The following is a 27958-nucleotide window of genomic DNA, read 5'->3' as shown; positions in this document are numbered from 1 at the left end:
CATTTCCCAGCATGCTTGGACTACATTTCCCAGCGGGCCGCGCTGCGTGACGCAGAGGCGGGCACCCAGCCTGGCCCGGCCCGGCCCAGCCGGCAGCCGTGCCCGGAGGCGAGGCGAGCCGTGCCGGCAGCCGAGTCGTGCTCGGAGCCGTGCGGTGCCCGGAGCCGTTCGCTGTGCCCGGCGGTGGCTATGGGGCGCCTGGCAGGGCTCGGTCCCGTGGCGGCCACCGCGCTGCTCCTGGTGCTGCTGCGCTGCGGCTCCGCTGCCTCCCTGTCGCGGCGCGACCTCGCGGCGGGGCGTAATGACAGACCCATCATCGGTAAGGACTGACCCGTCATGGCTAGGGACAGACCCTAACCCATCGGCAAGGGCTGACCCATCATGGGTAGGGACAGACCCTAACCCATCGGCAAGGGCTGACCCATCATGGTTAGGGACAGACCCTAACCCATCGGCAAGGGCCGCCGCGCTCGCTGCCTCCCTGCCGGGGCACGGAAACGTCTCCCGGAGCGGAGGCTTGGCTGAGGTGTTACAAGCGGCGTTACGCTGTCCGTGCTTTCTCTAAAAACCAGGCTTGCTTGGGAGAAGTTGCAGTGCTGGGCAGTCCTAGCAGGGAAGAAGCCGAGCCTTAGTCAGGTAATGTGTGTTTATGTGGCGCCTTGTGACGGGGTGCCGTAATTGATGTCCCGTTGTCTCGGTGCCCGCGGTTCCTCTGGGCAGTAAATGTATTGCTGCAAGCTGCCGTATAGGAAATGGGAGCTTAATTAATTAATAGGAGCACGAGTCTCCAGAGGAGCGGCTGAGGAACCTGGGGTGGTTTGGGCAGGAAGAGAGAAGGCTCAGGGGTGACCTTATCGTTCTTTACAATTGCCTGAAAGGAGGTTGTAGCCAGGTGGGGGTCGGTCTCTACTCGACAGCTGGCAGTAGGACAAGAGGACAGAGTTAAGCTACCAAGGGGAACTTCTGGTTGGACATTAGACAGAATTTCCTCACTGAAGGGGTGGTTAGATACTGTAATGGACTGCCCAGGGAGGTGGTGGACTCACCGTCCTTGGAGACGTTTAAGGAAAGACTGGACGTGGCACTTGTTTCACAGTATAGTTGACATGGTGGCTTTCATTCCTAGGTTGGATTTGATGAGCTCATTTTTTTGACTTTTCTTTCAGTTGTGTAGCATTTCCCATTTGTATGGTGCTAATTTTCTTCCTTCGGTCGTTCAGGGATATTGTCACAAGAATGTCACTTTGATGAGTACCAGCGATTTGGAAGATCTTATATTGCAGCTTCATATGTGAAATTTGTGGAATCTGCCGGTGCTCGAGCTGTGCCAATAAGGTACATTTTTTTTTAATCATTAGGAGTGGATAATAATTGCATTATGTAAGGTATGTACCATTTCAGAGGCAGAAAGTAGTTCTGCTGCTTTTCTGAGTGTTTATTGCTCCTCAAAGACCATTTGAAGATGCCACAATTCTTACAGCGTTTCAGAAATCTGAGTAAAAGCAGATTGGAACATGTACTTTTTAATATTTGTGTTACTAGTCTTTCTTTGAAAAGTTCTAATTTTTTTTTTACCAGTAAAATTGCCTTCTGTAGTTTGCATGCATGGTTTTTAAAGTTAGCTATATTCAGTGTCCAGTGTACTCCACAAACACACATAGATACCTGGATATGTAGATATCTGTATTTTTTTTTCATATTTTGTAGCCCCGGAATTCAGAGAATTGAGGAAGGCTATCAATACTCCTTTCAGAAAACAAAGTCCAGTTCTGCTCAAACTATAGGTCACTATCTCCTTGTTGTTTTGTTAAAAAGTAGCAGAATAAGTAACAGCTGAAAATACTTCATACCAGCACTTAGCTATAAAATGTTAAGTGCACTGAAACCAGATGATAAAATTACAGATTTCGGTACTTAAAAACAATACTAATTCAACTGCAGAAAAATATAATAGGATGTATCTACACAGTCCAATAAAAGCACCACGTAAGTGCCCAAATTTAGAAGCCAGCATTCCTCACATAGCTGCTGGAGCTTTCAGAATGTTTGTTGACCAAAAGCTTCACCAATGAATGGATGCTTCTAATTCTGGCAATTAAGTTACTTGCAGCAAAGCTGAACACTTTCACTTACACCCAGCATATCAGTTCTGCAGAAGTGTGGCCATCTGTGCTGCTTTTGGCTGGGGCAGAGTTAATTTGCTTCACAGTAGCTGGTGTGGGGGTGTGTTTTGGATTTGTGCTTGAGCACAGGGTTGATGATAAAGAGATGTTTGTGTTATTGCTGAGCAGGGCTTACAACAGAGCCAAGGCCTTTTCTGCTTTTCGTGCTGCCACGCTGGCAAGGAGGCTGGGGGTGCATGGGTGTGACCCACTGTTTGCAGCTCTGCCCTTCTTGGAATCAGTTGGAAACCGGAGCTGCCAGTCTGCAGGAAATAATAACCATGCCATTCATGTAAATAGTAAATTTTTCAAGTGTCTTGCAGAAGAGTCTCAGAGTACCTCATCAGCAACTTTACCTGACAGGGCCCTATTTTCAATCTTGTAGATTTAGCTGTTCCAAGTGAAATGTTTCATCTGATTTGTGTCCATTTTACTCTGTTTAAGCATGCCTTCTGCGTATTTTCTGTGTCAGACATTTCTATTCGATACAGATTATATTTTTGTGGTCAAATAAATGTACATCATATGTATTCTATAATTATTTTTGGTGTTTCAGATTAAATCTTACAGATGAAGAATATGATAAAATATTCCACTCTATTAATGGGTAAGTCTTGAGTACTGATTTTCTGTTGAAAGGCATCGTGGTTCTGTTTTTGAGTTCTGCTGTGTTCCCAAGAGCACTGTCTTCCTACTCTCTTGAGAGGTTGTGCTGGGCACTGCAGACATGAAAATATATTCTGAGACACAGAATGCATTATTTCATCCAGTGTGGGTGCCTCCTTTCTTTCCTTGAGGAACATGTCAGATAATCTGCAAGAGTGCCAAGGTTCGTCTTGGCATTCCCTTGTGTTTGTCTGCAGACAGGGAGAAGTGGCATTATAGTAATGAGCAATTTTGCAAGTGATATACTCAACTTCCTCTTCGTTAATTTTTCTGTCTTCCTCATTTGAGCTGTCACCTTCATTTTGATGTTTAATAGCACTTGCTTGGTATTTCACTCCTATTTCTACCCTTTCTTCCCTCTTTCAGTCCTTTTCATATCTCCTCTCTTATAAAAGTTTCTAATTTCCAGTCTCTTCTACTCTTTTCTCCATGTGTGCTCTCTCTTTTGCTACTTGAATGGTCTGTATTGCCTGTTGTGGTTTTGTGTCTTGGGTCTTTGTTAGAAAATCTTGCTGGTTTCCAGGAGCTCTGTGGCAACTAGCCACCCCTCTGTTCTTCTTTTTCAAATATGATAATGGGTTCTTGCCTAACAGATTTTATTGTGGACTAAACAAAGTCAAAACCTTTTATGTTTTTTTAGCCTTGTGCTTCTGAAGTGCACTTCGGAAGAGTAAAATCAGCTGATGCTACACTTCACATCCATGATGGTGCATGAGGCCAGAACATGTGATTGGGCTACTTGTAGTCATGAGATGAGCACCTTAAACCATGAATACATTTGTTAAGCTTATGCATATAACTAGAATGTTAATCAGCATGTGTGGACCTTGCAGATTTAGACCTTTGGCTGTCTGGGCAGTGCATTGTCCTCCTACATCAACAGCCCTGGACACTAAGACTTGGGTCTTTGTAGTCTTGTGCTATAAGTGAACGTAAGACAAGTGATGCTTTTCTCTGCTGTGTGCTGTTGGAGACAAAATGAATCATTTCTCCCTTTCTCATGGCTACCAGCTTCACTTTGGTTGCCAAAAGGGCTTTCCACCAATGGGTCTCTCATTGTTTCTACCTCACCACCTACATCAGTGCAGGAGAAAGTATTTGGCAAGTAGATCCACTTTCTTTGTTCTTCTGTCCTTGCAGTCAGAAGTCTGTGTTATGTAGGTGAGTGAAGATGGTCTTTATTTCCTTCTGTGGCTCTCCACTGTCACCTGTTGGCTTCCCTGATAAAACTGTGTGTAAATAACAAAAAGGAGCTCTGGATGGAATGACTTCTATTATGTGGAAATTCAGAATAAGGAGGAGATACATTGCTCTTTCATATATTTTCTTTGAAGTTGTAAATTACTTGCTATTAAATGCTACCTTCTTAAAATCATGACATTTACTATACTAAAGACATAATTTTATGAATGTACTCCTGAGGTAGCCATTGAAATGCCCAGTGGAAATCATCAGCTCTAACCAGGCAGTGATACTGGAATACACGTGGTTGCATTTCAATCTGCTTATGACAATGTCAGGCCATTATCATTGCTACTTAATGGGTTATTTCCTTTTTGCATTAGCAGTTTTCCTAATTAGTATAGTCCAGGTTTTGGTTTGAACAGGTGGAATGAATTTTCTACCACTTACAAGTAAAAATCACCTTTTAGATCCTACACTTTCAAGGTCAAGATCACCTGTCTGTTAGATCTCTGAAGAAACCTGTAATCTGGCCTGTTTTGAAAATACCTTCAGCTGTATTAATTTTCAATGCTGATGCTGGGAAGTAAAGTTTTTTGTATTTTTGTGAATACTGCTTTTCCACCAAATACTTGATGGCTTTTACCTGAGCCTGTGCATTATTCACTTTAAAAAAAACCTGGTCACAAGAGTTTAAATGTATAGTTGCTCTTCAAATGCTTGAGATCATTTGAGATGTTATTTGTTTCTAACTGTTTGTTAGTATCTCACTGACACAGATTGCCGTTTTCTGAGCACAGAAATGTAGAGGAAATCCTACAGCTGTTTTGGTAAAAAATCACCAACTAATGGATGTGACTTGAGTAAATCCAGTTGAGGTCCTGCAGCAGTCGGTTAAGGAATGCTCACACATACAGTTTTCTTTGTTCTGCAGGTGTTGTTCCAGTTACAGCCAGAAGAGGCTTCCTTTATTTCATGTTACTGTTTCTGACGGTGCTTGATTATTTTCCATGTCATCGTGTGTCCATGTGAATTCTCTGCTAGACTGTACTATTTCTTCCATGGTGTTTTTTTGTGTTTGGGGAGCCACACAGGGAATTGCCATTCCTGATTATATTTTGTGGTGGAAAAATCTTGTGCACTATTTCTATGAAATTGTCCCTAAGATTGTTTTCCTTAGCTCTGTGGGACCCTGTGTGACTAAAGTTTATGGTCAAATGTACTTTTCTTCCTTTTTGATAGGAATTTTTTGATCTTTGTTGTCTCCAATAAGAAGGTCCCTATGCCAGGGCCACAGTTCTATTTTTCTGAAACTGAACAGAATGAATTGAGATTTGGGCTGGAATTTTAACGTGGTAGTGAGAGCTAGCTGAGAGTCAGGATAAGAAATGACAGTCGTAGCTTGCAACCCTTCTGTTTACCAGCTGATATCTGTGTGTTTTATGTATTTTCTGTTTACTTTCTTCTTCCATATGTTGCATTAGGCTTGATATATACTTTGTGATAACTATTCTTCGGTAGAAGAGCACTGTGATTAAGTTAAAGACTGAAACACCTAAACTTCTCTGTCTGCCTGTGCACTAGCTGTCCAAACTCATATAATTAATGGAAGGCTAGCCAGTCCAGCTAGTGGAGCTGACAGGGCTGTTCAGCCTATCTACCACTCAGGTGTCTGCTCTGGAAAACCTATTTGAATCTCCAGTGACTCTCCTGACTAGATCCCTGCTGTCTATACCAGGAGCATAGATGCCTGTCTGTAGGTTTCTGAAACTTAGACCTAAATTGTACCCTTAAAACTGCTATCAGACATTTCTCTGTGTACGTTGTCCAAGTTTTGGGTTGATTGCTGTTTCTAATCATGTTCTTGGGTGTTGCCTTTCAGGGTACTTCTTCCAGGAGGTGGTGTGGATCTTAGGACTTCAGAGTATTCAAGGGTTGCTAAGATATTTTACCACAAGGCCTTGGAGGTAATTACTAAGGAGCAGTTGGTTCTTGTTATGTCTGTTCAGAGATCAAAATGCGGGGCTCACATTTTTCATAGTTTTACACTGTCATTCAGTGGGTTAACTGTAGGCCTGAAAATAGGTAGCTTATTTCTTGCTTCTGCATAAAACTTCTACTTAATAGCTTAAGATTCAGACTTGTGACACCCACAACTGTTATATGTTGTTTTATGGTCTTAAACTCTCGAGTTCTTCAGGTGAGAACAGTATTGTTTATTCATTGTACCTGAGGCTTTATGGCTCTATGTGAACTTGGCAAAGAGGAATTGCTCTTCCACCTTTGCTGCTGACTTTCCAACAACAGGCAAGGAAAGTGCAGGCAGTGGCATTCACAGGACCAGTCAGTGCTGCAATTCAGTCATTGAGCTCCCTTTACTCTTCAGACCCTGTGGCACCAATGTTTTTATCCTTTTGTTTCTCTTTATTTGTGGTCAGTCTTGCAAAGACCGTCTCACTTTTTTGTGAGACAATTTCATTTGTTTCTCTGGAACTGCTCACTGTGTGAACTTCAGCCTATACCTTGGTATTCAGCACTGGGGCAAGGGTTTCTTGTGGTTTGTTGTATGATTATGAAATTATGTTGACATTTCACAATGACGAACTGAATTGCCTATGTCACTTTATATTCAGAGAGACAGGTTTATTAGCTGGTAGATGCACTACCAGTGACTGAAAGGCAGAAAATAATATTCAGTTCCTCCTAGGTAACCCTTTCTAACAAAGGAGGATTTTTTCTTTGATGTTTGTGATAATTTTGTGTTTTGATTTTTGTCTGTCAAAACTTAATTAGCAGTATAAAATATTGCTAGTTTTATTTATGTAAGGTAAGCTGCAATAGTCAAGAGTATCTTTACAAGTACAGAATGACTGAATTTTATATCTTTATATCTTTTTCTAAAACATGAGGGGTCCTTTTCATTTGCAAATGTTCACAATGAGAAATTACTTTGATCTGGCTCTGCTTTAATATGAATAGAGGATGTGAAAAGCTAATCCCCATTCAAGTCACTAGAATTTTGCTATTTAGGCAAAAATCTAAATTAAATACTGTTTTCCAGCTCTTAAATCAGTTTTTAAAATGTGATGTGTTTAGTGGTATTTAATACATGCTTAGCCTCCAGGCTCTAGTTTTTTTTTTTTTTTAAAGAGGGGGGGAGGGGATATGTTTCAGGTGTAATTGCTTTTAAACTGTAGTTTATTTTTTGCCTTCAGTAGTTTTAGTCCTCACTTGCAACTCCACTGTCTGTCTTTCATGTAAGTTCTGTGCCTCATACATTATGGGTGGTCATGAAGACTGGAGCCCTATCAGCCTTCTTTCTGTACATCTTCCTTGTTTTGCTGTGGGAAGAAGTAGCTCTGTGGGCTTTTACAACTCCCATACTTTCAGTAATGCAGTAGGGGAACATTATTATTCTGAGCCTGCCATTTCAGCTTTTTCAAAAACGGCTTTGAGCAGCAGCTCTTCAGGGGTGGTGTGTGTGTGTTGTGGTATGCATAACTTAAAAATGTTCAAAAACAAGTCAAGAAAAACTAGTCAGATTTCACAAAAACAGGAGTTCTGAAACATCCCAGTCTCCAACATATGCTTAATATCATGTGCAAACCATTTAAAAATGCAGATTTCCACTGCATGTATGCACCATGCTTAGTTATGTCACAAGAAACTAGTTGTGTTCTTGTTTTTTTGCTTTCTTTTTCTCCTTTTTGCTATTTTTTCACATTGTTTTCATGCTGACCTGCCAATTTATTCTTTTGAAAATGATTGCCACTTTTTAATGTTGCTTTTGTCTTTTTGGAACACAGGCCTAAACGTGCTAGTTAAACAATTATATAGGTATGTGATGTAAGACCATAGCTATGCTAGTAGTAGGATTCATGTTTTCTTAGTACAGTTGTGTGGGCACAGACATGGCAAAGGTCCCTTGCTATGTGATCATAGCATGCTTTGTAGAAAAGTGTGAATTGTAACAAGTATGCTTTCCCTCACAGTGGTGAGTGGTGACTCTTCTGTGTCCCTTCTAATGATTTCTTCTTTTAGAGAACTATTGCCATTTTGTGGTTTCTGTTTAGGGCCCTCTCAACATTACTTGTAGAACAGAGCAGTCAAATCAATATCCACATTAGGCTCAGGTTGCTGCTTTAAAATACATATATATCCTTTAGCCTTCATATTTTAGGTGAGACTAAGGGAATCTGTGCTTATTTCAATTGCAGTTGAACTGTTACAATTTCTGTGGTAGCAATTCATACTACTGTAATAGTTGTACTTCTCACCTACACAAAAGAAAGTAAAAAGAGTTGGAAGTTCTTGTCAGTCAATTTTCTGTGCATTTTCATTGTTCCCTTTTGTTATTGTTTTTTTTTTTTGTAGGCTAATGACAAAGGAGATTATTTCCCAGTATGGGGAACGTGTCTTGGACACGAAGAGCTTACATATCTCACAAGTGGTGAAATTTTACTTGTTCATACCAAGACAAATGGTTTTTCACTCCCTCTGAACTTTACCTCAGGTGAAAAATTCATTACATCTCATGTCTGACTTTTGCTAAGAGGTGTTGTGTTTTGTTTGTGATAAATATGGGGTGAATGTTTGTCAGGTTCCTGATGATTATCTTCTGTTAAATTCTTTGTTATTAAGTTGCATTGACTGTTTTTGTAAAGTCAGTGCAGCTGTCACTTCTTAAGCAGAGAAGTGAGCACAAGCCATTTGAAACCAACAGCAATCAGCAAAAACCAAATTGTGACTCTTTGAGTCATTTGAAAATTCAGACCTACAAAATAACGTCTGCTTTTTGTTACCAAGTTGAACAAATTCCACAGGTGCAAAACCTGTTCAGAGCTTGGAGAACAGGTGATTTTAAATTTTTCAAATCATGTCTTTCCTCATGATGAATAGTAGCATTACTGTCCCATTTGAACAGCATTGAAATCACAGAGATTCTTTGAGATAGAGCTATGGCACTTGGCAGCATTTGTAAATTGTGGCCTCTGTCAATACTTTACCCTTTGTGAGTAATAAAAAAAAATGCATCATTCACAAATTAAAATTCACTTGTACTCGTTGTGAGTGGAAAGGCTGCAGAAATGAGTGTCAAAGAATGATGCTAATTTTAGTGAGAACTTTGCTACCTTAGTGGGATCCTCTCTGGGTCAAGACCTAGTAGTAGACAGTGCTAGACAGTGGTAATAGCATATTGGAAATCTGTTGCAGTTATTTCACTGATATTTCTTGCAGGTTATTCTAAAATAATAAATATTTACTGCCAAAAAAAGCTTAATACAGCATTTTATTAATTGTCTTCTGTCAGTATAAGTCCATCTGAGACTACTTTCAGTAATGGAAAATACAATATTTTTCTTTGTAATAGCTGCAAAAGACAGTAAAATGTTCAGGAATTTCCCTGATGATGTGTTACACGCACTTGCTACTGAGCCATTGACATCAAACTTTCACGTATGGAGCCTCTCCATGCAGGTATTTGATCTTTTTATTTCCTGCATACAAACACTTTTTTTTTTGTCAAAACTAGAAATAAATGAGCAAATAACACCTTTTCCCTCTTCCCACTCTCCTTATCACAGAATTTCACCAATAATGAAAAGCTTCGTAATTTCTATAATGTTCTGACCACTAACACTGATGGTGAAGTGGAGTTTATATCTACCATGGAAGGTAAGGAAATTAATTTCCTTTGGAAGCTGTGACTGTAACAACCTGGTTCTTTAGGGATGTTGTGGCATGGATGTGAATTTGTATTGCAAGTTGTTAAAATAGTGGGGTGAGTGAGTATGCGCCCTGCCAGTGCTGTGGCCGTGAGGAGCATTTCTCTTTGCAGGGATATTTTATCTTTTGAGTACTGTGAGTCCTCCCACCTGCCGTTCCCCTTCCAGATATGCTGTTACACTTTAGCACTGGCGTATTTGAGCGCCGTGGTGTGAACTGCACAGCACTTGTGCTGCAGTGGTTGGATCCCTGCTCAATGCCTGTGTCAAGCCGTGCTTTCCAGCTGCCTGCTTAGGCTTGCCTTTCCCTAGTGCTCTCTGGCTGTTTGCTGCATGGGAGGAACACTCCAGGCTGCTGAGGGAACAGCAATATCCCTCATCACCTGAGCGGCAATGCTGGTAATTGCCCTCCTCCAAAAGCCTTTTGCATGACTTGTTTTGTCTGTTTCATGCTGGGCTTGCTCAGCTCAGGAAACAAGCTAGCTCTTCAGGGAGTGTTTTATCTTGATGAGTGCACCACTAGCATCCCTACCGTAGGGCCCAGCTGTCACCAATGGGATTCTTCTGTGTGACATCCTGGCTGGCCTCCAGAAGAGAAGAATAGCACTTTGATCAGCAAACCTGATTAGGCTAATGACAGGCATCACCCTGTGCCTGCAAGCGGTTTGTCACAGAGCAGTCATCAGCTGCTGTGCCGCTACTCCCTGGAAGGGAGCTAAGGACTGATCCCCCCAAATGTATCAGGCCTGGCCAGAGCAGATGGCAGCTGCCCCTGGATTGACTGGGCCTTCAAGGAGTTACTAAGACTTGGATCTCTCCCATGGAATTGGCATCCAGTATGGGTGTGAATGCTGAGTGATGTTGGCGAGCAGATAGGAAGCTTTGAGACTGATATACTTGAAAAATTATTTTTTAGTGTGTATATACATTAATTCTGAAATAAATAATCAAAAAATATGTACAAATATTTTCTTGCATGGAATGAGACCTTTCTTTTACAATATTGATTTTTTTCCTTCAGTTCTACTGTTTCTTTAACAGTTTTTCAACTTGCTGTTTAAGCTTTTGTGAAACTGTTGATAAGTGAGGTATATTTGTAGCTTATCCTCTGAGTTTATTTCGCAGTAAGATTAATTAAGTAATTCTTAAGGAACACACCTTTACATGCTTTGTGTTTTGTTATAGCATACAAATACCCAATTTATGGCATGCAATGGCATCCAGAGAAAAATCCTTTTGAGTGGAAGGATTCTCCAGGCATTCCGCATTCACCATCTGCTGTAAGAGCAGCATATTATATGGCTGATTTCTTCGTTAATGAAGGTAAAAAATTGATTATATATAAATATTGGGGGTTAGAGTGAAGCATTACTCAAAAACTTTGAAGATGACAGACTTCAGCTGTCAAAGACGAGTATCTCATAATGCTTTCTGAGAAGATCACTCTGCAAGCTTTATAGGCTTATAAACACTAAAGGATACTAGAAGCAGAATGGCTTAGTGAAAGTAACATCAAAAGGCCAAGCATTCCACAAACTCTTTTCACTAGGCTGGCTCTAAAACGTTGTTCTGTGACTTTGTACCATTTCAAAATATCCCTGTAACATTTTGGCCTCTCTTGCACAAAGACAATAAAACAAAAAAAGTAATTAATAATTCTAGGGGCTTCTTCAGTTCCAAACTGGATTACAGTCATTCAATATGTTCTCAATTTTGCTTGTAAAATGCATACACCAGGACTATAAATGGGCCTTGTGCAGTATGGGTGTGTCAGAGGGGTGCAATATGGTGCCCTACAGCTGTATACTATAGACAGCACAAGGAGATTTTAAATTTTACAGAGCTGCTCATTTTTTTTGTTTATACCCTAAGAATCTGGAAGTAAGTAATGCGTAACATTTTGATAGTTTGTAACACTTCTCATGTGTTTGCTATGAATAAGCAGGATATAAATAGAGGAGTATTTGAAGGAATCAAACTTCATTCCTTAATCTATCTCTACTAAATCATTCTGCCTGGGCAATTTTATGAAATTGTCTTGCCTCCTTGATGAGGACTATGAAGAACATAAGCTGGTTGAGTTTGGTCTCTAGACTTGGTCTCAAATCAAATGAATCAACTTAATGAGGAAACTAGACGGTGATGTAAAGAAATGCAATTTGTGCTGACCTGGTCAGTGATAGTGTAGAACTAGAGGTTGTGTTTCATCCAAATTCAAGGTGCTTTTTTGCATAAAGTGGTCCTACTCCTCTTTGTGAAAATGTAGGAAAACCATTTTGATAGAGAACTTAGGGCCAGGCACAGCTGGGCCTCTGAGCAGCCTGGTCTAGTGGAAGGTGTCCCTGCCTATGGCAGGGGGATTGGAACAAGATGATCTTTAAGGTCCCGTCCAACCCAGGCCATTTTATGAGATGGCAGACTATGACAAAAATAAAGGGGGATGAAATAGGAGAAAATACAGTATGAGTCTAGTTTTAATTTTGTAGTCTAATATTAGAATGCAGTGTGTTTTCTGGCCTTATTTGCTGCTTTCTCTAGTATCCGTCTGCATACTGTATTCCCAATGGAAGTAAGATTGCTCAGGCCATTATCCAAATTAAGTGGGACAAAACAAGTGCCAGCTCTGATTGTAAATCCTGTTGAGACACAGCATGTGAGTTCTGTTACATACATGTACACATCCAAGGAATTTGTGCAGAGTGCCAGACAGACGTGTCACTAGCTTTTGGATCTACTGTCTACCCCCATCTCTTCTACCCAATCCTAAATTACTCTTCATTGCCTCCCTAGTCTTTTGGGGAGGTACTGAAACATAAGCTGTTCCTACTGAGTATTTCATATCATAACTTTGCAATGACATTTACAAATGACAATGACTTTACAAATTGACATTTGTAGCTAATTTAAGGCAGAATATCTTCCTTAACTTTGAAAATAAACCACAAGATGAAAAATGTAAATTGCTTTCAGCTGGTAAAAATATACTCATGTGTGATCAGTTAGTAACTAAACCATTCTACTGAAATACCATTTTTGTATCCATCCATCATTAATTTTAACTTCTGTAGAGTTGCCAACATGATAAACCAGAGGAGGAGTCAATTTTATTGTCCTCACCAGCACAGTCCATGCAGCTTTCAGTAGGCTGATATTACGATGTATTTCTTTCAAAGTTAAAACTACTGGTATTTCTGGTAGATACTGCCAGTATCTCATGGATAACTCTTTTATTCAGTCTTGGCTTTAAATTCTCCCTCTCCAGTAATAAAATATGCTGTAACCATTTCTGAAAATGTATCTTCACAGTTCTTCATATACAAGCTACTGTAATTCCATTTGTTGTTGTGCTACACAAAATAACTTACTTTGCCAAGATAAATATTGTTGAGGAGGATAACATTAAAATAATCGGTACTTTTGCAATATTTTACAGCCAGGAAGAGCATGCACCATTTCTCCAGTGAAGATGAGGAAACAAAAGAATTGATCTATAATTACAATCCAGTTTACACAGGACCATTTTCTGCATTTCAGCAAACCTATTTTTTTGATTGAGTATCTTGTCAAAGGTACAGTGTTGCTATTTATAAATGGAATTATTTGCCAGCCTTGTGTAATTAAGCTGATATAGTGACAGCAAGCTAGAACAGTTTTCCTTTACAATGATTTATTCTGTGTATCTTCTGCACTATTGAAACATTAATATATAAATTTACATTCAATAACATAATAATCATCTTGGATCATACTTTAAGGCAAACTACAGAAAAATATATTTTTCTTCTAGGAAAGAGGACTTGACTATGCTTATAAACTTTGAAGTAATCACCTTCGGTACAAGGAAAAGCTTTCATATAGTTTAAAATATGAGACTTCCCTTTGTAAAATGTTGTGGACTTTGATAGATACATTAGATAGATATATTGCATAGTAAACTGCTGTCCTTTTCAAACAATTTAGCAAATGAGACTCTTGGATTTGTCACAGATATGTGTATGCAGCCAAGTTCTTGACAGGGACTCCTTTGTAATTTCAAAAATTAATCAAAATAATAAGGCATGATAGCAAACAGGCATTTTTGCCTAAGAAGCATGCTTTATCCTATTTGTGAAACTGTTTCTCTTGTACGTTGAGCATTATTTGCAGTCCTTATACTTTGTGAGGCCTTCATATCACAAATATCACATAAAATATGTAAGTTTGGAGGGCTAAGAATGGAGTAACTTACTGGAGTAAGTGGAGACAGCAGCCGGGTATGAGATGCAGACACTCATTCCTTTGTATTTACAAGAATACAAACCTAATTTTTTCTCTGAACTGTCAGACTTTTCCTGTAACTGGATAGAATTTTTTATTTGAAGTCAAGTGGTAGTTTGCCATTATATTAGTAAACAAGGTCGTTTCTTTCTGTCTTTTTTGATAGTTCAGTGCAGCTAAAATTTAAACAGCAGATGAATGTACATGAGAAACCTGTTAAAGGTGACATAATGTGATAATAGCAGTTGCATGCAATACACTGGCACAGTTTTTTCTCTGCTTTGCTCCAGACTTGGTGAAAGTTTTGTTCAGTGGTTTTGTCCAAAAAGGAACTAAGATTAGACAATCAAATATAATTCTCCTCTCTAGCATAGCTTCCAAACTTTTGTTTGAACATTAACAAGAATTTGGAGTTTATGAAGAATTCAGGTTTATAAACTTCAGCTCTGTTTTGTAGAACCTCATACTCTCAGGTATCATATCTGAATAAGTCTGGTAAGTTTCTCAGGTTTTTCAAGTAAAACACGCTCTAACTTGTTCTTCATCATGAAGCAACTGCATAAGAATATGTGAAATGCATCAATTAAAAAAAAAACCAGAGGAAACATTAACTGTGACTAGCAGAAAAACACTTCCAGTTAATTGCAAGCTTAAACATGAGATATTTTTATATTTGTCATATCAGCCAACTTAGTCAATGGTTACCTTTTAATATAGGTAGCTTTATTAATCTACTCCTGAATAGAACCAAGTTTAAAAAGAGGGTTATGCTCTACAGTTGCATGTAAATGTAGCAGCTATGATACTTTGAAACTAAGTCCAGTCTTCTGCCTGTTGTTCAGCTATGTTCTTTGGAATAGCTCTAAGAATTTGCCTAAGTAAGCCTTAAACCAGAGATCAATCTTGCAAGTGAAGTGTCTGAAATGGTAGTAATTAGTTCCTAAATGTGTAACTACAAAGAGTATTGTGTGTAATATAATGAGAGAAGTTTATATATTATAAATTTGTATGTATCTTTCCTTTATGTTGTAAAGCCTTATTTGATGATAAGCATGATTTTTCTATGATATGTGAAATAAACTTTCATTCAAGCAGACTTGTATTTTTATCATCTTTTAGATAGCACAGATGAAGCACTGACAACAGTCATTGTCTTCTTGTTTCCATCTGTGGTAGTCATAAATCAGGAGGTTACAACCTGCATCTACTTTTTGTGGTCACTCCAGCAAGTCAGGGTCAGCATGAGTGGGATCATGGCCGGGCACAGACATGCCCAAAGCACAGGTACCCTTGCCCAGGGCTTGAGCTTAAATGCACTCAATGTGACTGCTGAGACCAGTGGCAGGAGCTTTCAAGAAAGCAGCCAGCCCACAGCTCATTCTCACAGAGCCTTTCCACAGCTGGTTCTCAGACCAGGCTCACCCCAGGGGCAGTGTCAGAGCTTGCTCAACACAGGCAGCCAAACTTCCATGAAAGTGAGAAGGGGCTGCAGCACTAATGGGGCTCTCAGGGCTCTGAAAGCTGTAAGCAAAGAAATTTCTGTCTATTCCTTATAATACCCAGTATCTTCTGCCATATTCTCCGGCCAGAAACAAACTACCGGAACCCAAAATTGTCTAGCAGTCACCTAACAGCGAGTTCAAAAGTTTGTTTTAAAGAAGACCTCCCCTCTGCTCTGTGTTGTACAATATGTTTTTTTATTGCACAGACAGAACTCCAGTTCTTAGAGTTTTTAGAATTAATGCTAGAGAGAGAGAAGAGCCTATGACCATACTCACAGCTTATTGAGTCTAGTGTATGAGCCTAAGCAACTTGTTTGTTGCTGTGTGGGAAGAACATCCACTGATCAGCAAGGTAACCTTAATATGTCTTGCAGACCACATTAAATCATCTCTAAGAAAGAAAAGTTTGAAATAGTTTCCTCCTTGGAGTATTCTGCTCTTCCCACTAGATGGCCTCCAAGAACCAGTATTTTCTGCTATTTTGTAATCGGGTGTGGTTGTGTCTCTCTAAAGTTGAGTAAGATATTTACTGTACTATGGTATGTAGTGGGGTGTTTGGGATGTGGGGGAAGAAGAAGGGAGGAGACAATAGGACTGGAATCTTACTGGCACAACTGGGCATGTTGGCAGGATTGCATGAGAGAATCTATGAGCATTGAATTAATTCAGCTGGGATTAAATCTTGTTTCCAGTGAATATTTAAACCATTCAAGCATTAGCTGGAGGTGACTGGAATTACATCTGCCTTCTCAGGTGGTTGTTCCTCCCCTTTAGCTATAGAATCTGTCTTGATTCCCTTTTCTATAAATACAAAACTAGCTCATGCAGAACAGGACAGACAGCTTAGATGGGAAGAACTGAGAACTTGATTTCAGAAAGCCTTTGCCTGGGAGGCAGGAAAGACCAGTTTGAATTCCTTCAGGTGAGGAAGAAATTACAGGGAAGAAACATCCTGAGTGAGTGCTATAAGTACGGAGTAAGAGCTTGACCTGCAAGCTTCATTGTGAGGAAAAGCAAATCACAAAACAACCCACCCAAACCCCCACCAATATTGGGCTGACAAGCTATGCAAAATTCCCTGGCAAGGTAGTGAATCCAAAGCAGAGATTACTGTCCAAGCACTTCTATGTTGAATACCATATTTTTAGGTTAATTTTTAACCTTTTCTCCTTTAGCATCAGTGCCACCATATTTATTGCTGCTCAGCAAAACAATATTGAAAGCTGGACTGTACTGGGGAGATTTCTATAGAAATGAATGGCCTGTTAGGAACAAAAGATGATTCTTTCCTTGGAACAGTGAGGAAAGTATGGGGATGGTTTGAACAATGAGGAAGGAACGATTTCCCATTTAGGTGTTATCCCTGCATTGCCCTTATGAGCCAGGAGCCCTGAAAGAAGAATAGCTGTGTGTGTAATCAGGTGGCTGAAATCTGCATGCCAGGGCTCAATCAAGAATGTTTGGGTTTGAGGTGGGAAGGTGTACACAAGATTTCAGTCACTTTTATCCAGTTAATAATATTTCATCTGGGGTTGTGAGGGTAGTTTTGGGGATTTTTCTACTGTGGAGTTCCGATTCATGTATCTGGTGATGGTGTTACCAGAAGAGCTGTGGGAATTGGCTAGGGTCCAAGTCCACTAAGGTTTCTAAGTGCCTTTTCAAATTATTATGGCTTGAGTACTTTCATGGAAGACAGATTGACAGATAGTGTGAAGTGATTGATTACCTTCCCTTGTTAGCCTTGTGCCTTTCCCCAGGGCAGGCCTCTTCTCTAATCCACTGCTTATTTATAGGGCAACTCATGAAGTTTATCCTGCCCTGGGCCACCTGTTGATAAGGATACTGTTCCAGCTTTCATCACTTCCTCATTATGTTTATATCTGTTTCATAAAGTAAGCAGTATGTTTTAGTAGCCAGCTTCCTCTTTTAGTTCTTATATAACCAAAAAAATTTCCAAGATAATTTAATCCAAAAAAAGCCTATACTGTTTAAAAATAGCTGTCACTATTTGGAGGAGCACTTTGAACAAAGCATTCACTCCAGACTTAAGCAAAAAAACCCTCCAATTCTCTGATTTTCAGAAATGTAGTGAACAAACATCCCTTGCAACTAGGCTTTCTGTATATGAAAAGCAAAAAAGCAGAAAACCCAAAAAGTTAAAAGAGGTAAATTCTTGCAGTTGCTGCTTCTGAGCATTAAAACAATTGGGTTGAATACTGTGGGCTGGTTTTCAGGGTAGAGTTAATTCTCTTCACATAGTCTGGATGGAACCGTGTTTTGGATGTGTGCTGAACACAGGGTTGATAATTCAGGGATGTTTTAATTACAGCAGAGGAGTGCTCATACAACCTGAAAGCCTTTTCAGCTTCTCACCCCATCTGGTGAAGTGAGGGGGGTCATGAGGGCTGGGGATGCACAAGGACTCATGAGGGGACACAGCTGGGAGAGATGACCCCAACTGACCATAGGGATATTCCATCTCGTATGACATCATGCTCAGCATATAGACGTGAGGAAGAAGGAAGGAAGGAAGATGACATTTGGAGTGACAGCATTTGCCTTCCCAGGTGACTGTTAGACATGGTGGAGCCTGGCTTTTCTGGAGATGGCTGAACCCCTGCCTGCTCCTGTGCAAGGTGAATTAATTCCTTAGGTTACTTCACTAGCGTGTGCAGATTTTGCTTTACCTATTAAACTGTCTGTACCTCGACCTATGAGTTTTCTCAGTTTTACTCCTCTGATTCTCTCCCCCACCCCTTTGTGGGAGGAGTGAGTGAGTGGCTGTGTGGGCTTTGGTGTTAAATCACAGCAGCTTGTGACTGTGTAGCTCCCAAGTTGCCTTTGATGATCTCTTTCATTGTGTGTATACAAGTTCAAGAGCTAATGTTATATGGGTGTAGTTTCTTGCAATTTTCCTGATCAGCAAGATCAGAAAGACTAAAATAGCAATTTTCTAGCTAGAAGCACATTAGGAAATTAGTTTCTCCCTTTGACTTCTTGAGGCACCAATATGAACTGGTTATAGTGACCTTAATTCCACTGCAGAAGTGGAAATTTGGACTTCATATCACTGTACTTGACCAGGATTTACTCAGCAGGTCTTGTACTAATAAATCCTAAGGACCTGCTTTTTCAAAAGACAATGGAAGATACTATTATGACTGACTACTTGATTATTATTGTATTAATTACTAATTTTTAATATACTATTATATTTAATTAATAATCCTGTTGTTAGCATTATAGAGGAGACACAAAATAATGTGAAGAGGCTACAGATAATTTCTGAGATTTTTGCAAAGGAGTCATATTAGAATGGAAGTACTCCAAAGTTTTTAGCCAAACCTATTCTCACCCTGGATGAAGTTAATCCTTTCCATCCTTGCAGGTTTCTAAATCCATTGCTGGAATTTAAATTGTTGTACTACTGATAGAGGCCGTTTGCAGAATCTAAAAGCAGATCTAAACAAGTCTTGGACTTCCTGAGGAAAAGAGAGAAACCTGAGGGACCTATTATCTGCTTTACTTTAATTTGAGGTACTTGTACTGATTATTTCTCATTAATACTTGTAACGAGCATCTCAGTCTTCCACTTCAGCAAAAAGTACCAGTAATTTTTTTGTTTCTGGACTTAAAACCAAATCAGTTTTCTATGTTCTTTTTGCCACTAAGCTGAACACAATAAACTGTCCCCTCACTAGGAACAGAAGCTACTTATCCCTAGGCTCTTAAACTTTACTTAGGTTTCTTGTCAAACTAAGGATGAGTTTGTTCCCATCCCTGTAGTTTTCCCACTTTGGTTCTTGTAGACTGTGCTACCTTGTGGCTCCTTAGGGAGTTTAATTACTGTACCAGAACTTCGAGCCATCAGTTACTACTTCTTCCAGCAACAGCTACCATAGTCTTCCCAAATTACTGACTGTTCTGCTACAGATGCTTGCAAATGAGGGAGCTGGCTCCATGAACACAGTAGATGTTTGAGCAAGCCGAGTACCTCCCTGGCCAGTCCGTGTCAGCTTAAGCTGAAGCTCAAGCCATCACAGCCCAAGATAATACTTCAACATAAAAGTTCTTCATTTCCTTTTATTCTTAACTGTCAAGACCTTTGCCCTCCCTTAGTTGCATTTGCAAGGTTTCCCTAAGAAATCTGTTCAGAATCTGTCAGCTATTTTCTTTTTGTTTTCCACATCCAGGGAGCCAGGCACATGAAAGGAATTCATCTGGATTAATCTCCAGCTCTTTTAACAAAATGTGAAACTTGAGATGAGAATATACTGTAGCTTTTAAGCTATGCTTAAAAGTGAGTGAGGAAGTTATTGTACAGATGAAGTATGTATCTTTATACATTAATTTTATTTTAAGAGAAGCTGAATTGCATCACATCAGTGTGGGGAATACCAGTCCAGACAACGTGCTGTGTGAACAGCAGAACTTGCTGGGCATCTTTTGTTTTCCCAGATTTCTCATTTGCACATTTTGACTGCAGAGTCCAGGATACTGTGCAATATACTGTCCTTTTGGCAGCCATTCCTGCAAATGCTCAGCATGGATAGTGATGGTCACTCTCACTTCAGTGCTAAACTCAGTCTCCCTCTGAGGCTTGGCTGTCAATGGCAGTCAGGCCACAGAACTGTGTGGGACAAGAGGACAAGTCATGTGCCAGGTGAGGTTTGACAAGTCAGGGTTTCACAAAACACAACATTTCTGTCATGTCTCACTCATATTTAGACAAATTAGGAGAGTTTCAATTTCCCAAGAGAAGAGCAAGCCCGAGGCTCACGTCCTGCACTGCCACACCAGTGAGTGCAGACACGTGCACAAACCATGCCATGTGTTTGTGCTGTTCAAAAGGACTTAAAGTAACATTCAGAAGGGTTATAAGGTGCTGAATAATGGTCTTTTAAAATTCATTCTTTACAGGAGAAAATTAATACCTATGTAACACAATGAAATTACTTCTATGTAGAGATTATATCCAAAGAGGATCGTGGTGACCATGACAAACCTCCTGGGCACTAACTGAAACTGAATGCCCATCCATGCAGCGGCATTGCTAACAAAGCCTGTGTATATTTTGAATTCCCTATTAATTTCTGGATGACATGAAGCAGATGTCTGCTGGGATCAGTCATCCCCAGGTTGAGGAGTGGGAGTATGTTTATACAGTGCCATTAGGGCTAGGGTTTACTGTGGGAAGAAAAAAATCCTGTTAAAAAAACACCAAACCAAAGCCAATCCAGAACTGTCCTCAGCACAGAGCTTGATTGTCCTGCTCAGTTTTCAGATACAAGACAGACTGACCCCATATGGTAAATAAAGGTCTAGACTGATGCTTTTCTTGTGAGTTTTGCTGCAGCCTCTAAATCACTACCACACATAATTTTTATTTCTTTAGCATAGTTTATCTCCTGGTAAGCTTGTCATGACTTCAGTTTTGAAAGTTTTTTTAAGTCATGGCCATAATGCTGAAGAATATAATGCAGGCAGATGGATGATTAACTGTATAAGAAGTAATTAAAATGAAACATGATCTCCTACTTTCATGTGTAGCAGAACTTTTGGTAGTTATCTTGTTCTCTGTGTCCTGCAGAACTTCCTGATAAATTATCATCTAGATAACAAGACTTCAAACCAGACAAGAAAAATTAAAGAGCTTCATTTATGCAATTTGAAAATAGACTGTAGCTCTAAAAAATAAAGGCAATTAAAAACTGGGATGTCTCAGCTGCCTGATTAAACATCTAACAAGATGCATGACTGACACTCCTCTCCAATCTTTATTTATTTGTTTATTATTAAAAAGCTCCTCAGATGTGTGCAAGCCATCTGCTGTTCTCAGATTCTCTGAGCCTTGGTATATTATGCATCTGCAAAGCATTTTCATTTGATGCTGTTAACTAGGAAATTTGAGAATGAAAATTTCCAGTAGAAAAAGCTGATGTTTTCTAGACATTTCTGATTATGGCCCAATCTTTCCTCTTTTGTCTCCAACAGCTCTATTTTGATCATTACAGCTAATCTGCAGACTGCTTTGGTGTGATAAATGACACCAGCCAAGCAACAGCAGCCAGGCTGGGTCCTTCTCAATGTGTTTGGGCTACTTGTCCCAGTTATTTCCTCAGCTCAGTGTGGAAGCTTCCACCTGGAGATGGGGCCCTGGCTCAGCCACAGGACTACAGAGCAGCCTGGAACCCAGATCGTGGTGTGGTGAACATCATGGTCTAACAGTGCCAGGATGGGTAGGAGAGCACGATGGCCTGTGAGGAGTTTCAGAAGGAGGAGGATGCTCTGTCAGCTGGTGTTGGTGTCAGACAGCCCAGGGAGGGATCCCAGCTGGCTCCCAGCTACACATCCCTATCACAACTGCAGCAAACTGAACCATGCCTTAGCACTGCCCCTTCCCCTCTTGCAAGGGCAAGGAAAGCCCACAATCAACCATTCTTGGGCACGAGCATGGCTGCAGGGAGGTATGGGAGTGTGCTGGTTTGTATTAATTTGGTTTTTTGGTAAGGAAGGAAAGGAACCAGTGACCTAAGGATATACCCTTATAAAGTTTGAGCCTGCTTTGCCTTCCTCCAACCCTATCTCACAGCAGGAAATGAGTAAATAATTCTAGTAGGTGCACTGGCGATTTGGCCAGCATCAGACCACCGCATAAATTGATACATTGGCTGGGAAACCTCAAATTAGCAAATCAAAACCACTACAGGGAGGAAGCCCAGCCTGGGCCAGGTTCATCCAGACCTGCCAGGCAGCTGGCAGTGAGCTGCCACCCTCTCCTGACTCTGTTTGCCTTCTGCCTGCTGAAAGCTGCTGTAGGTTTCTGCAGTAATGAGCGTGCTGAGCTTTGCTGGGACAGCTGCTGCAATACAGCAAATATGGAAATGAGAAGGAATACATCAGCACCATGAAAGAAACTGGCCCTTAGCTCCTGGATGGAAGCTGAAGCAAGACATGGCAGTTGCACTCTGTTAACACTGTTACTTCAGGCACTGGGCTTTCCAGTTGACCCTTGTTCTTGATTTGAACATGTACCTGTGGCTTTCAATCATCTGCCTGCCTGCCAGTGTCTGAAAGATGTAAATCCCAGCCTTGTGGATGAGGATGGGGATGGAATAGTTGTCTTTCATTTGACCTTCAGTGTTAGTAATCTCCATCCACCAGTAAAATTCCAGGAGAATTCCTTAACTCTGTGGCGGTGAGCCTGCTATAGCAGCAATGCTGTGGACCTCTTCAAGTCCCCTGAGGGAAAAAGTGGTGGTGAGGAGGTACCACTCTGATGAGTGAGATGTAATTCCACCACACCAGGCCCCATCACATGCTAGAAATGTCTTTCTCTGAGGTATTGGCCCTCTACTTGTGCACTTGTCACCACTCAGCTTCCCCAGTCCATCAGTCAAGCCCCTGAGCTCACGTAGGGGATGTTATTGGTGCCACACAGCAAAAAAATTATTTTGCTAAAGAAGAAGGTGGGACTGGAGCATGTAACTTCTCATTTGTGAAGTATGAAACCCATTTCCACATCAAACCCTGTATGATTTGGGCTTGTCTTTACCTACAGCTGCTCCAGGGCTTCCCACTCACCTTGCAGGAGTAGCCAGGACCTGATGCAGGTATGTGGAGCATAGTGAGCTGGACTCATCTGAAGAGTCACATGAGAGTTACAGAAGCTGCCAGGTGTAAAGAATAGCTGCGGAGATTATCCACAGGTCTTGCTGGGTCCAGATCTTGATTTTTATTGCTTCCACTAGGGCTAGTTTCAAAGACAGAAAACTTCCTATAGCTGTCTGCAGGGTTGCCCAAATAAGCACATGCTATATAGATTAATTCATGCTGTGTCCAAGGTAAACATGCCTTGTAGCACTAGACTTGCTTTTGCTGTACCAATAGTCTGTATATTCATACTGAACGAATCAAGGGTTGTTTATTTGCAGCTGGAGCAAGGCTAATACTCTAATATTAATAATGAACCCAAGTGGTGCCAAGCCGGCACAATTTCTGGACAGGGGGACATGACTATGAAGTAGCCCTACACAAAGTATCTCCATAATTTAAATTCTGTTTCACTATATTACACTCTTTACACTGTATTTTTCTCATGCACCTCTTTATTGAAGAGTGGTTTTTGGCAAAGTCTTTTTGTCTGCTTTGTAAAAACATTTAATAAACTCTTCTGAATTTTGTTTGCTGTTGCAAAAATAATATCAGCAAACCAACATAGCACTGAGTTTTGGGAAGGCCAATAGGACGTGATGAGGTGTAAGTGCAGCAGGCACACAGAGTACTAGTGCTCACTTTTTGACTAAGCACTGAAGTGGATGCAAAGTCTGGGAGCCTGAGGACTGTGTCAGATTTCCTTATAGTGCTTTTAATCTTTAAGTGTTTGAAAACACTCTTAACTACAGTGAAGAATAGTATGTTTCTACTTGAATCTTTTAACCTATTCCATGAGTGATTTTGTGGCTTATAGTGGTTTTGGTTTGTTTGGGGTTTTGGTATTGTGTTTGTTTGCCTGTTAGTTCTGGTGGTTTTTTTTCTTTTTGTTTGGATTTTCTTTTTAACATCTCTTACTTTTGCCCTGAGGGAAAAAGAGACATAGGTAAAGCCCAGTCCTGTAAACGACGTGTTGTTTTTAGTTCCTGAACTCTGCTATGCTAAATTAGATTATGCAGCTGCAAATGAAAAAGAAAACCCCACTCCCCACAGCTATATGTGTTCATGTATAGCACCTAATAACTTAAATCCCTTCATTGGTCTCTAAAGAACACCCATTAAAGCTGTGTGTGAAGAAAATGGCACAATCTGTTGCATATAATCCTCATATTTTAAAATATTCTTTTATATAAGTGGAGAGCTTCACTGTCAATCTACACACACCCATAACATGCCTGGAAATAGGCATCAGAAACCTAAATGCAGTAGAAGATTCCCACCCTCTGTTGATTTCCTGCATGCCTCTTTCTGTTCTCCTGTGTTTTCTCGTCTCACAACCCATGGAATTCATCTCTCTGTGACTGGCATATTTTTTTCCTAAATTTCCTCTTCTCTCTGAATATGGAATATTCACTTTCTTATGTTTTCTCTGGTGTGTTTTTCAAAATTCTTGTCCCTGGCCTGTGGCAGCCTTGCCAGGACTCTGAGCCAGCATGACTGAAAACCATTCTGAGGAGACAGTGACAGTGCCACAGCCATGGTGGGCAAGGCTTGGTGCCTGAGTCCCTTCCTGCATTGATGCTCTGGGTGATGCAGAGCCTGAACAGCTGCTGTGCCCTCATCTTTGCCAACCACAGCTGTGGGCAGACCCTGGCCCCCCTCTCCAGGCTGGATTTGGGGGAAGAGGGGGAAAATGAAGGAATTTGATGACAGCACAAGTTTGCTTTTGAATTGAGGTAGAGCCTTGGTCCTTTGTCTTTGCAGCAAGTTGACCATCTGGAGTCAATGGACATTGAATCTAGAAGGTGGCCTGGGACCTGCTAGTGTGGCTTCCATGCTTGGTGATCAGCAGCTCTGCTACATGAAATAAGCCAAATTTTAGTAACATCCTGTTTCTGTGAGCAAGTGCAACATAGCTGTTATTATTCTCTTTTCACAGAGTGTGATACCAAGTGATTAAATATGACAGGGCAAGTCCCACGGTGTCACAGCCACAATACAATGAGGGCCATGAGGTTGAGGTCTCACTCAGCAAGCAGCCTCGCTGTTTCAGAGAAGTCCCAGAGTGTCTGCCATTCCCTTAATATTTCTGTGACAGATCTAGGCTAGCAGAACACCTTGCATTTTCCTAGCACAAAGAGAAAAGGTCTGCATTTTCTTCTTGGTTTTCCAGTTAGGCTTGGACTTCAGAGTAACAGCTGTGTTAAAATAAACAGCCACATCTACCAAGCAAGTTGAATCTTCATTCTTCTCCAGAAGGACAAAGACATATCTACATACCATTAATTACTGATGTAATGACCCAAGCAAGTTTTCATCAGTGGTTTTAAATGTCATTATAGGGGAGTGGGCACTTTCAAAAGATCTCTTTTGGAGTCTATATTCCAGTCAGCTCTAGGAAGTCATCTGTATATAATTTGGAAGCAGAAATTGTATTTATTAAGGAGTGCCCACTTCCAACATGCTGCTTAATGTTATGCAAAATTATATCTCACACAGAGCAGATTGAGAGTCATAATAATAACACTGGATGAACAGAACAAATCTCAAAAGGTAGGAAGCTGGTCCTGCAATACATTATTCATGGCTGACCAAATTAGCTCCAGAAGCTGGAAGGGAAAAAGGGATAATTTATAACTTTCTTTACTCTCCAAAAATTCTGACTCCAGTGTCACATTTGCTTTGTGCATGATCTCCTTGCTTAAGCAACCTCTAGAGAAATGAGGACAATCCCTAAATGTATCTGTAATTTTGTGCTGCAGATTACTGCTCCAAGAAGTGCATTCCCTGGACAAGAGGGATAGAATCCATCCATAGCCTTACTAGACATATAAATCAAAAGTATTTTATTATCTGAGTCTGTTCTATTATCAGAAAACAGGGCACAGACCTTTTTTCAGCTACATTAATAAGAGAATCTGAATATTAAAAATACAAATGGTGCTAGACTTCACATTAACTTTTACAAAAAGTTAACCTGTAAGTCTCTTGCTGACATATAATCCAGGTAAGGTTTGTCAGGATGAAAGACTGGGCTTCTTTCTTGAAGAGGAGTTTTAAACTGTGCAGTCATTTTTCATGGGTAGGTTATCTGGTTTGTGACTTAACCAAGCCATAGAAAAAACTCTGATGACCTAACTTTTTCATTCCTCATTTCCTAATTAATACATTTTATTTAAATTTTTACTTTATGTCCATTCCTCAGAAGCTGTCCATACTCTGAATTTTCTGCAGCCAAGTATGATTCATTGAAAGATCGGGAAAGTAAAATCACAGGATTTGGAAGTACATTTGTTTCCCATTCCTCTGACTTTGGGTTGGACTGAGATGCCCAAATTAAGAGCTTGATTATCGCAAACCTCATATGAGGGCAAGAGAGACACAATTCCTTTCCTCCTGCCCCTTTGCTAATGTCAGGCCACAGGAGTGCTAAACTTCAATATTTTGTATGAAAAAATGCCCAAGCTTAAGCAAGATTATTTCTATTCATGCATGAGTCACCTGAGTCTAACCCCTTGATTTTAACAAACATTTTCTACACAGTAACTTTAGTGTAACTAAGAGTCTGGCCATCACCTAACTGACTGTGCACTCCAGGTCACATCAATTCAGCCAGCTTCCATTTCTACTGTGTATAATTTATTCTAATGGAAAAATGTAACCTATTCTTTACATGTGAACCCTTGACTCAAGTGAAAATCATATTCTTCTGAGGGTTTGGATTTTTTTTATCTTAGCACTTTTAGGTCATGGTAAAATCCAAATCCAGTGATTAAATGTATGCTATATACACCCAAGACTGTAATTTCATGTTTGTTATCCAGTTGTAACTAAACATTATGTCTTGTTGTTAAAGAGGCAAAGAGATACTATCTGGAGTGGATAAGTGTGTTCTTACAGATAATGGCAACCTTCTGAAACAAGCTAAACAGAGAAACTCTACATGAGGAGGCATTTATGGGCTAGTACCAGGTCAATATTGAATTATATGTTATGTTAGCAATATATTTGCAGTTATGCAGCAAATTCAGCTGTTAAAAGGAGATGTATTTTACAGTGCTTTGTCTTTATATATAATTCAAAGATTTGATCTTAGCACTCTGCAATGATTGATCCCAGTGGGACTTCTGACATTTCGGCAATATATCCCAATAACTGAGATGTGCTACTCTTTTTCCTCTGCTGTATTTCTGAAACATCACTGAGTGTGGTATTTCCATCAGTAACCATGAGGTGGCATAACGTGCTCAACCAAACCTTTCTTTTAATATTTCTTTGTACATAGTATTTCTTGGCATATTAGGTTTTAATGGGGAAAGACAGGTTGTAAAATTAGTTGAGCTTTTAGAAACCCTACTCTATTACAAAAGCAATGACAGAGATACGAGATATGTATTTGTGTGCTTGTATTTTGTGGTGCTTTTCATTCTAGTAAATAACCATTTTGAGCATTCTGCTACGTGGTAATGTTAAGAATAAAGATCACTCTTTTTTGTTTGTTTGTTTGCTTTTCACTACAGAGTTCTATTTTTAGTGTGCTGCCTTTTGTAAGTCACATTTCTTTATTTTTCCAAATCTCTTTTTCAGGATCCCTTTCAGTGCTTGCCTGTCCAGCCTTGATTTTTCATTTTAGAATATTGTGATGTGAAATAGGTTTGATGAGATTAAACTAGCCACAAGTCTAATTTGTTACTAACTAAGCAGATTAATAGAAGTGCCTTTTAAATCAGATACATATTATACATCTGTTAGATATACACCTGAGTTTAGTATTTCCCCAAGCACACGGCTTACCTTAGGTGAAGTCCTA

The 27958-nt window shown here is 40.2% G+C and overlaps 1 protein-coding gene and 1 long non-coding RNA gene across 3 annotated transcripts; both read left to right on the top strand.

Moving 5' to 3' along the window:
* The first annotated feature begins 9 nt into the window (after positions 1-9).
* GGH (gamma-glutamyl hydrolase) lies at positions 10-15089 on the top strand. Of its 2 annotated transcripts, none has more exons than XM_014873052.2 (9): positions 10-319; positions 1221-1335; positions 2719-2769; positions 5893-5977; positions 8385-8523; positions 9382-9488; positions 9596-9686; positions 10922-11059; positions 13170-15089. In XM_014873052.2, the coding sequence occupies exons 1-9, from the start codon at positions 190-192 to the stop codon at positions 13289-13291; spliced, it is 978 nt and encodes a 325-aa protein (XP_014728538.2). In that variant the 5' UTR covers positions 10-189; the 3' UTR covers positions 13292-15089. The 2 variants fall into 2 exon arrangements, with proteins under 2 accessions (XP_014728538.2, XP_088031637.1); XM_088175511.1 differs by having other exon boundaries at positions 59-385.
* Positions 15090-15504: 415 nt separating this feature from the next.
* Positions 15505-27636, top strand: LOC148225463 (uncharacterized). Its single transcript, XR_015807533.1, has 3 exons — positions 15505-18131; positions 18884-19032; positions 21490-27636. It is a non-coding gene; the product is annotated as an uncharacterized LOC148225463 (long non-coding RNA).
* The last annotated feature ends 322 nt before the right edge of the window (positions 27637-27958 follow it).

Source organism: Sturnus vulgaris, chromosome 1 (assembly GCF_052056855.1).
Source record: "Sturnus vulgaris isolate bStuVul1 chromosome 1, bStuVul1.hap1, whole genome shotgun sequence".
Classification (NCBI taxonomy): domain Eukaryota; kingdom Metazoa; phylum Chordata; class Aves; order Passeriformes; family Sturnidae; genus Sturnus; species Sturnus vulgaris.
Note: the sequence above shows the minus strand (reverse complement) of the source record. Positions and strands in the feature narration are given on the sequence as shown.

Coding starts and splice junctions, on each gene's coding strand:
- GGH (XM_014873052.2), top strand. CDS start 190: ATGGGGCGCCTGGCAGGGCTCGGTCCCGTGGCGGCCACCGCGCTGCTC. Junction 320..1,220: donor TAATGACAGACCCATCATCG/GTAAGGACTGAC, acceptor TCGGTCGTTCAG/GGATATTGTCACAAGAATGT. Junction 11,060..13,169: donor TGATTTCTTCGTTAATGAAG/GTAAAAAATTGA, acceptor AATATTTTACAG/CCAGGAAGAGCATGCACCAT.